The 15,454-nt window shown below is 41.9% G+C and overlaps 1 protein-coding gene across 1 annotated transcript in view; it reads left to right on the forward strand.

The window, feature by feature from the left end:
* Positions 1 to 14,495: 14,495 nt before the first annotated feature.
* KITLG (KIT ligand) overlaps positions 14,496 to 15,454 on the forward strand; it is a 56,509-nt gene continuing 55,550 nt past the window's right edge. The window contains exon 1 of the mRNA XM_058022376.1: positions 14,496 to 14,639. Within this exon, the coding sequence (XP_057878359.1) occupies positions 14,625 to 14,639 (15 nt within the window). The 5' untranslated portion in view covers positions 14,496 to 14,624. The remainder of the gene's footprint in view (positions 14,640 to 15,454) is intronic.

The following is a 15,454-nucleotide window of genomic DNA, read 5'->3' on the forward strand; positions in this document are numbered from 1 at the left end:
ATATGATCCTTCTCAGACAGTCTGGTATCATGGGCTTAGGTCAAAACAAATATTTTCTTTCACTGTTTCTTTCCCATTTCAGTGCGAGTAAATAATAGCTAGGCTGCAGCCAGTTTTTAATTTATTTTTATAACAGACCTGTAATCCCAATTCAACAATCTAATACAATGAACACTTCTGTGACTACTGTTAACAGAGGGTGAATAGCAATAGAATAGTTAACCAGTAGTTACATAAGGATTAATCCCAATTAATCGGTGTTGAAGTTTAGGGACAAATACCCATCCTTCCTTCCTGGCTGTTTAAGAGATTTCTAATCGAAAACATAAGAGCAAGCATGGCCAAACATTAAGCTGCTGTACACTCCACATATAAAGATTCTTTCCTAGAACAAGCATGAGCATGGTACTGGGATTTAGGCCACATGAATATAAGCCCTCAATAGAATTCTTTAAAGCATCAGTTTTCAGTATTTTGCATTTTAGAAGTTCAAAGAATTTCTACACCAGGATCAAAGTATGGGATTCAACCCCAAATATATGAATATCAACACACAAGCAAGGTTTAGAACACATCAATTAAATGAGCTTTTGCAATAGAGCACTCTTTCTGTGCTCAGGAGGCATTTCAGATTTCATGAAGACATGCAAGGCAATTAATTTCTTCTGGTGCATTTATGTTACCGTATTTTGCTCTTTGACACCTGATGTGGTAAAAATTCTTCCTCTGTAAAAATTTGTAAAATTATGGGGTTTAGCTTTTATTCCTTGGGATACTTGTTCTAAGGTGACAATTTTCCTATTCTTCTCTGTTTTAACACTGTTCAAAATCACTAATATATCTATGTAATAATTAATATACTTTAACTTTTTGTTTGTACTGAGTGATATATACTCTGACTGTATTAAAATGTTATATATACATACACAGGCAGGAAAACTTTGTTCTGAGTGAAGCATCTTTGCTGTGTCTATTCCCTCAAGAAACATTAATAAAGTGTCAGTATATAAGGAACCTCCAGAATCACAAAGCTTGAGTTATCTCTTTAAACCATATGCAGAGATTACAGCTGTTCTGGTATGAATTTTCCAGCCTATGAAATTCTAAACACAAAGCTATCCTGCTTTTATGAAAATATTTTTAGAATGCAAAAGGACTAAGAATCTGAGGAAATGCCAAATCAATATTTAGTTTTGCATTTGTTAGTGAGGACATTTTATCTCTTTATGCATCTGTTACATGGTAAATGAAAAGGAGAAGCAATAGGTGGACATACAGTTAGACATTCAGTACAATCAATTCATCAAAGACACAGAAGTGTGGTTTCAAAAAACACAGTCTATGTACCATTTATTAAATTTTGGAACTTTGATACAATACAGGCTAATGGTCACATTTGCTGTAGGGAATTTTTTATCTTTAATTTAAAAGGAGACGGTGAAGAATTTTCTGATTTGCAAATTAAGCAACACAACCAGGGAAAACCCCTAAATTCAATTCTTCAGCATACAAGCAGACCTGAGCTTAAGATGCCAGTCTAATTTGAATTGCTAGCAGCCAAGGCCAGTTTCTACCACACATCAGAAAATGTGCTAGTGACTGCCACTGCCACCACCATTCCTGAAAGCCAAGTCCATCCTGTTTCCTTTTCTGTCCCGTAATTAGAATCTTGTACTTGAGGCTGAAAATCAGAGACCATAAATCCATCTTTCTCCTTCACCTTCCACTTCCATTATCAAGGCTCTGAAAGCTTTAGGGCAGTTGCAGCTCTGCATGTACCCCTACAGAGCAGAACAGGTTCGTTTCCAGGTTGCTCATGTTCAGCTAGCATTTTACCAGAGTGCTAAGGTTTTCCAGGGGAATACCAGTCCCAGAAAAGAAACTGCATTTGTGGCAGCTTCTAATTTAGGCAAAGTTAGAAAGAGTTTCATGATACAAAGGAAAACACATTTTTCTAGGCTTAGTTGCTGTTTTGAAGCATCCTTAGAGAAGATATTAGAACGTTTAACACAAATACAAGGAAAATGTACAATGAAAATGGGACATAGTACGCAACCAGGCTGCTTTCAGCTCCCTGTATAATTATTATAAACGTGCTTCCACACATCCTGTAGAAGTTCTGTGTGTCTGGAGACAGAGTGGAGCCTTCTTCCAGCATGCTAGTTCCCCTTGTATATAATTCCTTTTCTGCCAAGTAAGAAACCAAAAGACCTAAAGTGCTTACTGCATGCTCATGTGGGCATGGAATTCCAGAACTGAATACTGCCATTTGTCTCTTCCTAATTATCATGAATTCTTGCTTTATACATTCAATGGAGATTGGATTAACACAGCTATTCTGTTTAAAAATCAAACCTCAGCATCGTCACTAGCAGTGCTCTAGTAGCTAAATTTATCATATCTTATCTGGCTGAGGAATCTTTGCTGTGTTCCAGGACCATTTGTTAATGTCACAGCAGCCATTGAAATGGCAGAAGTTCATTATATTGTTATTGTTCATACCGCATAACACAATTCTAAACAGAAGGTCAAATTCTGATCATGTGACTATGTATATAAATAAAGAATATTTCCACTGAGTAAGATGAAAGTGTTGGAATAGCTGGCCAAAGATCTAATTTATTATTGTGGCATTCACAGAAATAGCAATTAGAAATAAACACATGGACACACATACAGTGACTAGAACATATAACACTATCTTGCTATAAAATTAGATTTCTCCTAAAAAGCAAATGGGAAAAGATAAAGACTATGATGGCATTTTGCAATAGTTTACAAGAAAATCGAATATCAAGCCTAATTTGCTTGAAATAAAAACTTCATTTGGCTAAAGGAACTTTCCAATAGGATGAATATATTTTACTGTAAACCATTTAGTTTCGCAGTTTTTTCACTACTGCCTTAACCCAAGAGAACTGGTAATTATGATTTAGAATTGAGCACAGTCCTTTTTAATCCTGTACTTTGGCCAATGATTATTGAAGGCTTTTCAAAAAATGAACAGAGGTGAGACCCATTTCTAAATCTGCCCATAAGATTTTACCCTGGATAAGACATAGGATCAGCTTCCAGCATCTTCTTAGTTCTTCAGTTTCTAGTACCCTTCCATCCTCTCAGAGCATTGAAATAGGCAGGACGGCTTGAGGATACCTGCACATGTCTGAAACATCCAAAGCCTGGCAGATGTCATGTCTCCCCAGACAAAGGGAAAGCACAGAGAGAAGGGGTTTAGAAGGCTGAGGATCTAGTTTATGTCACAGCACCAGCAAAGGATCAGCCTCTCTTAACATTAAATATGGACACATTCATACAAGTTTTGAAAGATTACTTCTTGTTGGCATTACTGTCTAGTAAAAGACAAGTTTAAGATATTCCCAGCTCCTTCCAACACAATTTATTTCATTTCTAGCTTACCTTTACTCTATGATTAGGTATTTATCCTGATTCACTGCATAGCAGCATATAACATGAAGAACTTAGAGCACATACTGATCCTTACAGCAGCCAAGAGATGCGCCACTACCTTGTGCAGGCTAGGGAGAACACTCAGACTTTGTTTCCTTTGTATCACTCACTACATCCCACATCAAATCACATCAGGTGGTTCTATTGTAGAAAGAACAACCAAAAGATTATAAAGACATTGATGACAATTTTGAGACAGAAATGCTTCTCATTGTAGAGGTGCATTACACAGCACTCTATAGAGGCTGTGTAAACTGGCTATTAGTAAAAACCAGATAGTAAAGAATTTTGTGCACTAATATTCACCAGAAAGTTATGGTTATTACCCTTCTGGCAGGAGAGCAAGAGATGGCATTGTTCTCCAGCTCTTGTCACCTATTATTCTTCCCTACCAGCACAACATGTCATCCCCTCCATAGAATCATAGAAGCATTTAGGTTGGAAAAGAACTTTAAGATTATACCATTACTCCAGCACCACCATGTTCACACCTTAACCATCACCATGTGTCATATCCACACTTTTTTAAAGTACTTTCAGGGATGCTGACTCAATCACTTCCCCAAACAGCCTTCTCCAGTGCTTGCTTTCTGATTTGGTGCAGAAATATTTCTCATTTCCAACCTAACCCTCCCCTGGCACAGCTTAAGGATATTTACTCTTGCTCTATCACTTGCTACCTGGGAGAAAAGATCAACATCCCCCTGGCTGTACCCTCCTTTCAGGGAACAATAAGGTCTCCTCTGAGCCTTCTTTTCTCCAGGCTAAACACCCCCAGATCACTCAAATGGTCCAGACTTTCATCAATATCTCTGCCCTTCTCTGGACTTGCTCCAGCACCTCAATGTCTTTATTTCTCCAAAATAAACCTTCTCTACAAGCGTTCAAAATTATTAAACTTTTCTTAAGACAGTATTAATAGAATTTTTCACCCATTATTAAAGGTGAGAACTCAGGAGAGCCTCACACCTTGGCACTTCTGTATTGCTGCAGGGCGTATGGGGGGGTACCAATTACCTTATCTACATTTTCCACAGCTACAAGTGACTCTGAAATATTTAAAAGCTTGGATGATCCTACTTTATTTCCTTTACTAAGGTTTTTTGTCCACTGAAAAATTTTATTCCAAATGATGAAGAAAAAGTCTGCTTTCCCTATTTGTGATTTTTGTCTTTCAGGATTGGAGTTAATATTTCATTTCACAAAGAAAAGAAATGTGTTGGGAGAGTAAATGTCTTAGAGAAGTTGAAGCTGGCAGCTCAAAGCTGTCTGTTTGTCACTAGCTGCAGTATACAGCTGTAGAGCTCCAGGATCACACACTGCCAAGGGAACAGCAACCAATTTCAGTGCCAGGGCTGGGAGGCAAGAAGTTGGCAAGGATACCCTCCTCCTTCTATACAAATGGATATACAGGGAAGCAGGGACAGCTAGGGCTAAGTCTGAGAAGAAGGAGGAGGAAAGGCCATTCAAGCACAGAAGGCCAAAGCTCCTGAGGAAAGGCTGACATTAGAAGCAGCAGAATTTGTTGATAGAAATTTTTAGCTGCTGGCTCCCATCAGATTTAACCATATAATTTCCAGTACCAGCCTGAAGTATGCTGTCTGCATCACTACATGAACTCCTTTCCTGTCTGACAGAAAAAGCATGCCTTCATTCAGCCTCTTTTTAAGAGGGTAAGCTATGATAAAAGATAGAAAATGGAATTTATTTAAGTCGTGGTGTGATTTTCCTGTAAAAAGGCACTAAAAAGGTTACATTATTGGTCTAGAGAAAATATAAATGGATATATGTTAGATGTGTAACAAAAAATTAAGCACCAAAAGTACACTAAGTGCACTTCTGTAAATTCTACAATAGTTAAAGAACACAAGGTAACTAAATGATACTGAAAGGCAGTTGATTAAAATAGAAAGGTGTATGTTTTACACGATTAATAGTCAGCTTGGGAAATTGATAGCAATACAATAATTGAAGAATAACTTCAGAAAATTTTAAGATTAAAATGAAGTGGATAACAAAAATAGTTTCATTGCATTTCCTCTCTTTTTCCTCATGCTTTCCTAATGCTTTCTGAAATAACCCTTTACTAAATCTATGACTACAGAAGAAAATATGGAAAACAACCTTTCTGAAAACAGCTGTCAGAGAGCATTGCATGATGAGAGAAAAAGAAAGAAAGTGAAAGTCATTTAACACAGTCATCCAGAGCTGTAAATTCTGGGGAAACGGTTGCGACATGATTTTTTCTTTATAACAATAATACTTAGAATTCATATTACTTCATAAATGAAAACAGACTGAACTCCATTTCCTTTTTACTAACCACTTTTTAAAATGAGCGAATTACTTATTAAAGGTATTAAATGAGTACATTTCACAGATCGAATATATTAAATGAGAACTACCACTCTTACACAAAATCTTAAGAAAGATGAACAGGAAAATACATCATCCTTTCAATGTACAGGTGGCATGTTTTCTATAAAATATGATCATTAACCCCACATGAAATCCATCTGAGAAATGACTTAGGCTAATTCATGTATCACAGCTCTACATTTTGCATTATTTTCAAACTGAAAGGTGGGAGAAACATGTTGTCTTCACATTTCTTGATGACGTATCCTGTCAGATCTCAGGGTTTTGCATGGATTAGTGCTGCTATCTTAATGAAAATGAAAGTCAAACTAAAAGAGTTTAGTTCTGTATTTCATTATGCTGTAAGCTGAACCATCAGTTTGTGTGATTTAAACTATTGGACAAAAAATTATTTTCAGACATTTCTTATCACTCTTACCAGACCTCTGTTTTGAACAGTGTCTCTCCAGAGCAGCACTCAAAACACCTGAGTGACAGTGACTCCTTGTAAATGGAAAAAATCCTTAACTTTCTACCTTTCCTCTCTCTTTATCCTGCAAAGGATGTAGATTCCCTGACTGGTCTCCCCATCCTCCCTTCTTCAGCACTTTAGAAGCTTTAGCCAAGTGTTTCCTTGAAGTAATGCAGGATGATGACCATTCCTCAGCGCACCATAACACCTTGTCAGTACAGCAGGACCTCATTCCTTCAGTGAGCTCCAAGAGCAGAGCACCTTAGCATGGGAGAGAATCCTTCAGCATAAGGTAATTTCTGCATTCTTCCCTTTCTTCTTGTTAATAGAATACTTTGATTGAATTTCCAAACCTCAAAACAGAGGAAATTCCAGAATTAAGGTTGGCTTTTACAGCACAGGTGCTGTGGTTGGGTATTTCCTGAACATCTGTTTTACCAGCTTTTTTTTTTTCTCAGTATAATTTGAAAATACTATTTATAGTGTTTTCTCTAGAAGAGAAAGTCCAAACCACGGCTCTAGGCCTGGACACATTCTCTGGCCCCAGGGTGAGTGGCAGAGGATGGTTTGCATCCACACAGCAAAACTTTCTTCCTTCCCCAGAAACTGCATGCTCAAAACAGGCCCTGGCTTGTACTCTTCCTCTGAGCTCAGGCCTGGAGATCACATTGCTGGCTGGACTGAACACATGCCAAAATGAGTGCGAAAAGTTAAGCTGCAGAGACCATTGCATGCCAGTACTTGAGCTCAGGCTTGGTCTCTGTTTCATTTATTAGTGTACATATTGTCAGTAGGCTGAGGAGGAGGATCAAAAAGCAGTAGAGAAAGGAAAAAGCTATTTACGGTAAAGCAGAACTTCAGCCCAAGAACAAACAGGTATAAATTAACAATGAATATATTAGGCTTCAAATTAAAAGATGGTTTCCAACCATGAGATGAGTCAAATTCTAAAGCAACATTCCCATAGATGAACAAGAGCAAGAAGGTTAACTCATTTTATGCTGAAAATGGATAAATGTTCAAATCAAAGACTGAATGATGCAGCTCTTCTTGATGGCATGAAGTCCTACTCCTACCTATGTTTTAATCCTTGCTATAGTCCTAACACAACCAGAATTTATAAAATAAAGAGAAAATGGATGACATGATATGGCTGTGAGGTCACTCTACATGATACTGTATACCTCCCCCTTCCTTCAGACTAAATGAATTTTAAGAAAAAAAATGTCAATTTTTCATTGAAGAGGAAAGTCTCAGCTTTCCCTGTAAACAGTGAATATTTACATCCAATACCACTTACACAGCATTTTGTTTCCAAATGAACCCATTTTATTGTGAAACTCCCTAGGGTTGTAATTACTGTAACTAAGATGACATAGACCAATGCAAATCAAGAGATGTAGGTAACAAATCTAGGAACAGAGATATTTATTTCTCATACATTTATCACTTCCAAATTACTGGAATCAAAATGTGAATATAACAAGGAGCTACATTATTATGGTACAAATTATAAACTATTTTCTTTGGAAAAAGAATTGTACAAGCAAAGTAGCATCTTTTATTGAGCTTGTATAGCCATAATTTATACATTAGGCATGATCTCATGAAAGGCAGAAAACATGAATTTTAGATGTAATAAGCAGTGGTTGTCCTGTCCTGTAATAAACATCAAGTTGCACTGTAGTTGTTTGAGGGGATGTATCAGCTTGAACCTGCCTACCTCCAATGTTGCCGGGCTTGGTGATTGAAGTGCATAATTATCTTATTTTTCTCAGAAATTGGAAAACAAAGGAAATGCCAAGAAAGTGAAAAATCATGTGAATGTTGGGCAAATAATGGTTATTTAATACAGTAACTATAAGTCCTTGTGATTGCTGTAGGCAGTGTGTTTTATACTCTCCTTGGATATGCTCCTTGGAAGATGTGGGCACATTAACTACAGCGCTCTGAAGAAATTGCAATCTGTAGAATACAATAACTGCTTTATTTTCATTCAACATCTCTGGGGACACCCCTCAGCTGATGACTGGTAAACTTCAGCAAGAGAATAGTTTTCAGACTTAGGGCTAAAAACTGCATCTGCTGATCAGAGATTTGAGCACTGCTCTCCAAAACTCTAACCAAACCCAACAAAAAAAACTCTGCAAGGAAGAGCAAATCGTCCTTGTGGGCTCAGTATACCATCATTTCAGAAAGAAAAATGGTGTTGATTGTACTCTGGTAAACTGAGTCATGCTGAACACTGTTGAACATAACCACTAGCAACTACCACAGCATGGTGTACACAGCCCTGAGGCTTGGAAAACAGCTGATCTGTCCATCCTCAGGTATACTCCAGTCTCCTTTTAAATACCAAGAATCAGAGTTGGATGAACAGCATTTATCCCTGTTACCTCCCCCTCAACAGAAGGAAACAGAGGCATGCCCTGATCTTTCAGGAGCACACACATAAGTAATTCTTCAAAAGACTAGTGCAATCCCAGATTCCGATCCCTCTTGGCACACATGTGAAGAAAACTCTGAGAGTTAAGACCAAAAAAAATCTTTGAAATGCTGCTGTCCTCTGATCTTCTTGGAACTTTAGTGGCTGAAAAATTTTACATGAGTTTCAAGGAGCTTCACATTTCTGCTAACATCTGTGAACATCATGAGGGTCACTAGAAGCCAAAAGGGGATTGCCAAGGATCAGAAAACTTAAGCAGCATCAGCTTTTCCCAGGTTTTGTTCTTTGAGTTTCTTTTCTTAGCTGAGAATCCACCCATACCAGTGAGATCTTCAGAGGCTAAAACTGTAGCATACTGAAAGAATAGTAGAAAAGATTCCATGTAGGTCAGATAATGGTTACTTTTTACTATCTACAACTATATTTTTACAGGCTCTGATTGAGTTTGAACAGCATCAGTGCAACTTCCTATTTTGGGCTTGCCTTCCTTGCCAAAAATTTCTCTTAGTAAAACAGAGTATCCTTTGCATGCTAATTAAACTAAATAGACAGAAGCACTTTTAAACTTCCAATAAAAGTCCATCATTCCTTTACTCCATCAGTATTTCAGACCAGGATCATACTCAAATAAACAAAGCCCACCTTGCTTCTACTGACAACAAAGACTACACTCTAGCTTTTACTACCTGCTTGTCTCCATATCTGCTTCTGGACAAATAAATCTCACACACAATCATGGAACTCCAGCCTTCTTCACTGGCACTTCTTGAACAGATTTCTGATAGTTTGAAGCTCCCTGGCTCCACTCCTATGATGTACTGCTTGATTATTTTTCCATTTAGATGGGTTTGGAGAAGCATCATAATGAGACACTGAGCTACAAATTCTGTCATTATAATAAATAATTGAATTTCAATCAATTTTTTTTCCTTCAGAGATATCTCTGTTCATCCAGAATATTGCATTTTCCCTCAGCTGGTGTTAAGATCTGATTAGTGAGAGATGCCCCTGCCTGAATTAAGGTACAAACATGCCAAAGTCACTAACACAGATTTGATTTATCAATGAATGTAAATTAGAGAGATAGAAAGAAACAGAAAAGAGGCATGGGGTGGGAGAAGAGAGAGACAGTTCAAGCAGAAAATAGTCACCACCCATGGATCCAGTGGGTGTTTCTGTTTGTCCTTCTTCACCCTGGGCTTCTCTGTGGAGGGGTTTCTAAGGTCATTCAAAACTTCACTATTTGTACGTTTTAAGAAACAAAGCACTACATATTGGCTACAAAATTCTCTCATTCTATTGGTTAAATTATTCCCTCACTTCTACAGTTGCTTAGTCCTGTGCTCAGTCTTTTTTTCTAAGTGAGTTTCTTGAGATGATGAGTTGATAGTCAGTGATTGCTACCTCCCCCTGCCAAAATTAACTTTTACCCAGTCTGAGCTGATTTCAGCACAGCTGCTGAGTTGGCTTTCCTTGTGGTCTGTAAGTTCTGCATTCTTTACGTCCATTATCAGTGATAGATTCTTCTCCCTCAGCTTGTTAAGCTCCCCCTTGGTCCAAGATAAACCCATCTTTTCCTTATCTCTAGTTCCCTGTGGTGGCTTAATTTACAGTCTAAATTCCAAGCATCCACAAAGGCATTTTCAGGGGGTTTCAGTGGCTGTTGGTGGTCAGAGATGTCATCTGTCCCATAACTTGAGGTGGTCCTTGTTTGGCCAGTGATATGTGTATGAGAAGTTGCCTCTTTACAGTTTGCCACAGAGGGAATTTTTGTCCGGATGCATGAACCAGGATCTCACCTCCACCAGGCCTGGAGTCAGTGCCATACTGTTGCTTTGTTCTGTGCTTATCTCATAAAAAAGTCCTCCTGTGGCCCTAACAGTGTTTGAGACAGGCAACTGTGCTCTTTAAGTCCTTACAGCTGTCTGCCAACTACTCTGCCAAATGAACTGTGATTTTACCATATAATAACTTAATTATCCTTAAAATCTGAGTCTGCACTAATATATTACAAAGAATCAGTTACATGGAAACCACTTCTTGTAAATCAATCTTTAGAGGCAGGTTGTGTGAATGAAAAAAATACACCTGAATCCTGTGCTCTTATGATGCTCAATGAGATAAAAAGTGGCTCTGTGGGGGTGTGCATGTCCCCGTGGAGTAAGTATTGATTGAGTCATTTGTTCACTTACTGACCAGTGATATTGAATATCAGCAGAAGTTCCCTGTCACTTGTATACAGCACAAAAGATGTACGATGCTTAGAATAAACTAACAGTGCCTTTGTAACTGCTGAACATAAGGCTCAATTAAAAATTCAAAATATGTGCTTTGACTGAATATTAAATATTGGTTTTGGTTGTGCTCCGAAATTAGAATGTACAAGTTCACAATCACAAAATAACACCTAGAACATTTTGTGGTATCAAAGATAAAAGACTTCTTAGGGAAATAGTTATCCCAATGTATTTCCTCAGTGTCAAAGACATTAATGTAACTTTCTGTAAATCTTGCAAGGTTTGTCTTTTCTGTAGAAAGTCATTCCACTACAATCACATACTTCTGTAAATAAAACCTAAAGAAGTTTGAGGCCATCTTTTGAGTTTCTTGGCTCTACATACCTCCATTTTAAATATAATTTTTTCAATTCTGTGTGTCTGAAGTAGGTTAGGAATGTGTGTACTTAGTACTCCGTCCTTAAAAAAGACTGGTGAGAGGGGATTTAACTGAGCTGATGCTACAGGCCAGGTCTCTGTGCCAGCAAAGCGCCCACATGCTCAGGCTGTAACCGATTGGCCGGGATTAGTATGCTGTCTTTCTAATACTCACACACTGGTGTTTGCCTCCACAGCTTAAATGGTTTCATAGGAGAAATTTTTTCAATTTTCCAAGTTGACACAGAACAGTTTTTAATCCAGCAATCTCAGTGGCCGAGGCTGGATGTCATCCTGCATATTCCCAAATTCCAGCTGTTCCAGCCAGCAGCCAAGCTAGCAACAGAATGAGTGCAGAGCTGAAGCTGTGGAAAGCACAGCAGATATTCCATAAAATTACAGACTGAAAAAACATTTTAAGAGCCATTTAACAGCCATTTCTCAGCTGGTAAAGATGGTGAGGCTTTTCCATTCATGTTAGACTGGAAAGGTTTAATTTTCAGTTGCTGGTATTTCCATACAGGTCAAACAGTATTCCTGGTGAGGACAATCCTGCTGAATGGGTGGAACTAAATCCTGTGAAGAGCTGGCATAACTAGCACTGTTTTCCATATCTTCCCTGTGAAGGAACAGGTTTGTACAAAACTATGACAGGGCCTGTGTTCACCCCCAAGCATTTAGAAATGCAAATAAGGTAGGCTGTAGAAGGCTAAACGTGGTTTGCAGTTGGCTTTGGAAAGCTACCAGTCAATGCACTAACAGTCCATGGCTAATCACTTCTCACCTCTAGGAAATGAAAAGTTGGTACTATGTTGGAAATGGGCAAGACTAATAAAGACATGGGATCCAGACGCAAGATATTAATGATTTAAACTATTAAATTCTGAACTTCATAGAAAAGCCTTCCCAAACCAAACTGAGGACAGACAGTGTCAGCAGTAATACACTTGAAAATTGAAAACACAAAAGAAAGAGATGAAAAGGGCACTACTTCACTATATTTGGGATTAAACACAAGGGCAGGTTCAAGTAGTCAGATTGGGAAAGGGGGGAGAGAAAGTGTGCATGATGCCAGGGTGGTAAAGAAACTTAATTATGCCCAAGAGTGTTATTCACTCTGCACAGTTACCAATAATGTAACTGGATACAGGGCATCCACAAAATTTTTCCTGTCATGACTAATGGTGAACTGTGATAGAGTTCAACACAGAGAAAGACCAGAAGCGTTTTCCATAAGGTTGGTAACTGCTGTGACAGACTGCTCTTTCACACTTTCCAGGCCTTCTCCCCAGGAGACTAAACTGGTCATCTGTTCTAAGGAGAAAATATGCCATAACATTTTAATTTCCTGGCTCTATTTAGTTAAATGTGTAGACAGTGAAAGTGATTTGGTTGATCACTGCTAGATGATACACAAACCGCCCTTTCAGTGACTGAGGTCCTTGATTTCTTTTGTTGTTACAGGCTTCCTCCCTTTCACTGCTTACCTATTGCTTTAAAGGAAGAGACTATTTCTACATGCATATAAAAGTCTGACAAATTCAGCTCAGTAATAATCATGAAATGCAAAAAAAAACTTACAGAAAGGGAATGAATCCATCAGTATTGTCATGCTGTAAAAGAAAATTTTGACCCATTTTCCTGGATTTGATGCAGAAGCAAAATTATATCAGATTTTTATCTGAAAAATTATATTAGATGTTTATCCAAATATATAGCAAAGTTGGGGATGACTTCAAAACCTTTCTGTACCTGAACAGCTCACCTTTACTTTGGCAGAAATCAAGTCTTTACAAAAACTTATCATTAATTCCAGAAGAATATTAGACTGACTTTCTAATGAAGTCTCTTATTGTACACTCTAATCTCCTTCAGGAAATGACCATTGACTGGGTCAGACTATTCTTCCTTCATTTTAATGTTCTTTAAACTTCCACCTAGTATGGCTGTTTCAGGAGATACCAGTTCCATAAACTGCTCTGCATTCCATTTTATTCACACCCAAAATTTAATTCGTATTAACCTTAGGAGTTGCATTCTCTAAAGAGGACTAAAATTCTGTGGCTACTGCTATGATGGATTGGCCAGAAGACTCCAAACAGTAAGTCAAAGTCGCTTTTCCACACCCAACACTAATGCATTATTTACACGGGATGCAAATTGTAACAGCATGTAAAAAGACCCGCAGGATCACCTTTGAAGAAGCGTTAGGAGGCACTGCTCAACAATTTTTTCTGTGTCTGGAGCAGGTACAGGAGTTTCTAAGCTCCAGCTGAAATGCTTATCCCAGTGCTTAACTTGCATTCACCGAGTATGGGAAAGCAGCCCTGGAATGGCAATGACAAGCCCAGGGCTGCCACCTCGGCCGTGCGCGCCGCTGCGGCGGCTGCTGCGCCGGGAGCACCGGGCACCGTTCGGGAGCGCCGCCAGCCTCCGAGCCCGCTGCCCTCCCCGCCGCGGCCCGGGCCGGCGGGTTCAGCCGGGGGGCACCCCCCTTTTCCCCAGCGTGGCCGGGGGACCCAACCCAAGGACTGGGCTCGGCGCCCGCAGCCCGGCCGACCTCGAATGCCGCGGCGGCGGGCGGCTTCCCTGCACGCTGCCAGAGCCCCCTCGGGCAGGGCCGGCGACCCCCGCCCCGCTCCCCGCGGGGGGATCGGCTGGGATCGCCCGTCCGGGCACGGCGGACGCCCCGGCACCGGCCGGGAGGAGCCCTCAGCGCCCAGCCCCGGGGCCGGCACCCGGCGCCCCCCGCCCCGCATGCCCACACCCCCTGCGCATCCCCGCCCGCCCGCGGCCCCGCTCCCCTCCGGCGCTGGCGAGGGGCAGGCTCGGCTTGTTCCTGCCTCCAACTTGCCCCGAGTTAACTCGGGTTTCCCCCGCCCCGCAGGGTCTGCCTGGGCTCCCGGTCCTCCGGGAGGGCGGGAGGGAGGGGAAAGGCGTGTCCTGCCTGGGCTGCCGCCGCCGCCGCGGTTGGAGGCAGATCGGAGATATAAAAGACCTGGCCGGGGGCCGGCGGTGGCTTCAGTGAGCGCGGACGCTCAGGCCGTGGGAGGGGGCGCAGCGGGGCGCGCGGAGCGGCGGCGGGACGGGCGGAGGCAGCGCGGGGCTCGCCGTGGGCAACCCCAATGCGTGGACTATCGGCTGCTGCATTATGCTGGAGCTACAGTTCCGCTGAAGGGAGTTTGCACTCGGCCGGCTGGGCTGGACTGCAGCGCTGCCGTTCCTTATGAAGAAGGCACAAGTGAGTGCGGCCGGGCGGCGGCGGGGTACCCACCTGCCCGCGGGCGGGGCTGCCCCGCGGCTCCCGGCGGAGCGGGGCCGGCACCGGGGCCGGGGCCGGGGCCGCGGGCGCGGAGGGGGCGCGGGCCGGGGCAGCCGCCGGGCGGGCAGTGCGCGTCCGCGGGGGCGGCGGCTCCCGGGCTGTCCGAGAGGCGGGCGGGGGGGACCCGCCGGCGGTGGGAGCCGCTGCCGCCGGGGAACGGGCTGGGGGAGCGAGGTGAGGGGGAGAAAAAATAATATCGCCCGGTCTTGCTCTCGGCGTTCCGCAGCCCGTGGAAAAGTTGCAGCAAACGGCCGGACCAGCGGCCGAGCCTTGGGAGATCTCGGAAGGCACTGGGGAAAATTGCCGTAGTAAATCAGTTGTCTGTGTTTCCCTGGCGAGTGCGAGAACATGAAATAATGGGGGGCAGCAGTGCAGTGTCTGCGGCTCCCGGTGTCTCCCCCACGCCGCTCCAGCGTGCGGCGCGGGCGGGTGCTGTGGGAACCCCGGCATTTCGCCCTTCGCCCTCCCGCATCCCGCCGGGAAGTGCCGCTCAGTGCCGCTGCGGGGGCCCTTGCCAGTATCTCTGCAGGTTCTGTAGAGATTTCAGTCACTGCGCTGTGCGTTTTTTAGAAGGAGGCAAGGGACAGACATGAGTGGAAAATTGTAACAAGAAGTGGCTCAAGGAAACTCTAACGGGAGAAAGTTAAAGGCTGGACTTTGCAAGGTGCCGATGCCCTCTACCCGGGCAGACCCCAGCGAGAGCCAGGACTGCTCCGGGAGAGAACAATGCATGG

This window comes from Melospiza georgiana, chromosome 4 (assembly GCF_028018845.1).
Source record: "Melospiza georgiana isolate bMelGeo1 chromosome 4, bMelGeo1.pri, whole genome shotgun sequence".
Taxonomy (NCBI): Eukaryota; Metazoa; Chordata; class Aves; order Passeriformes; family Passerellidae; genus Melospiza; species Melospiza georgiana.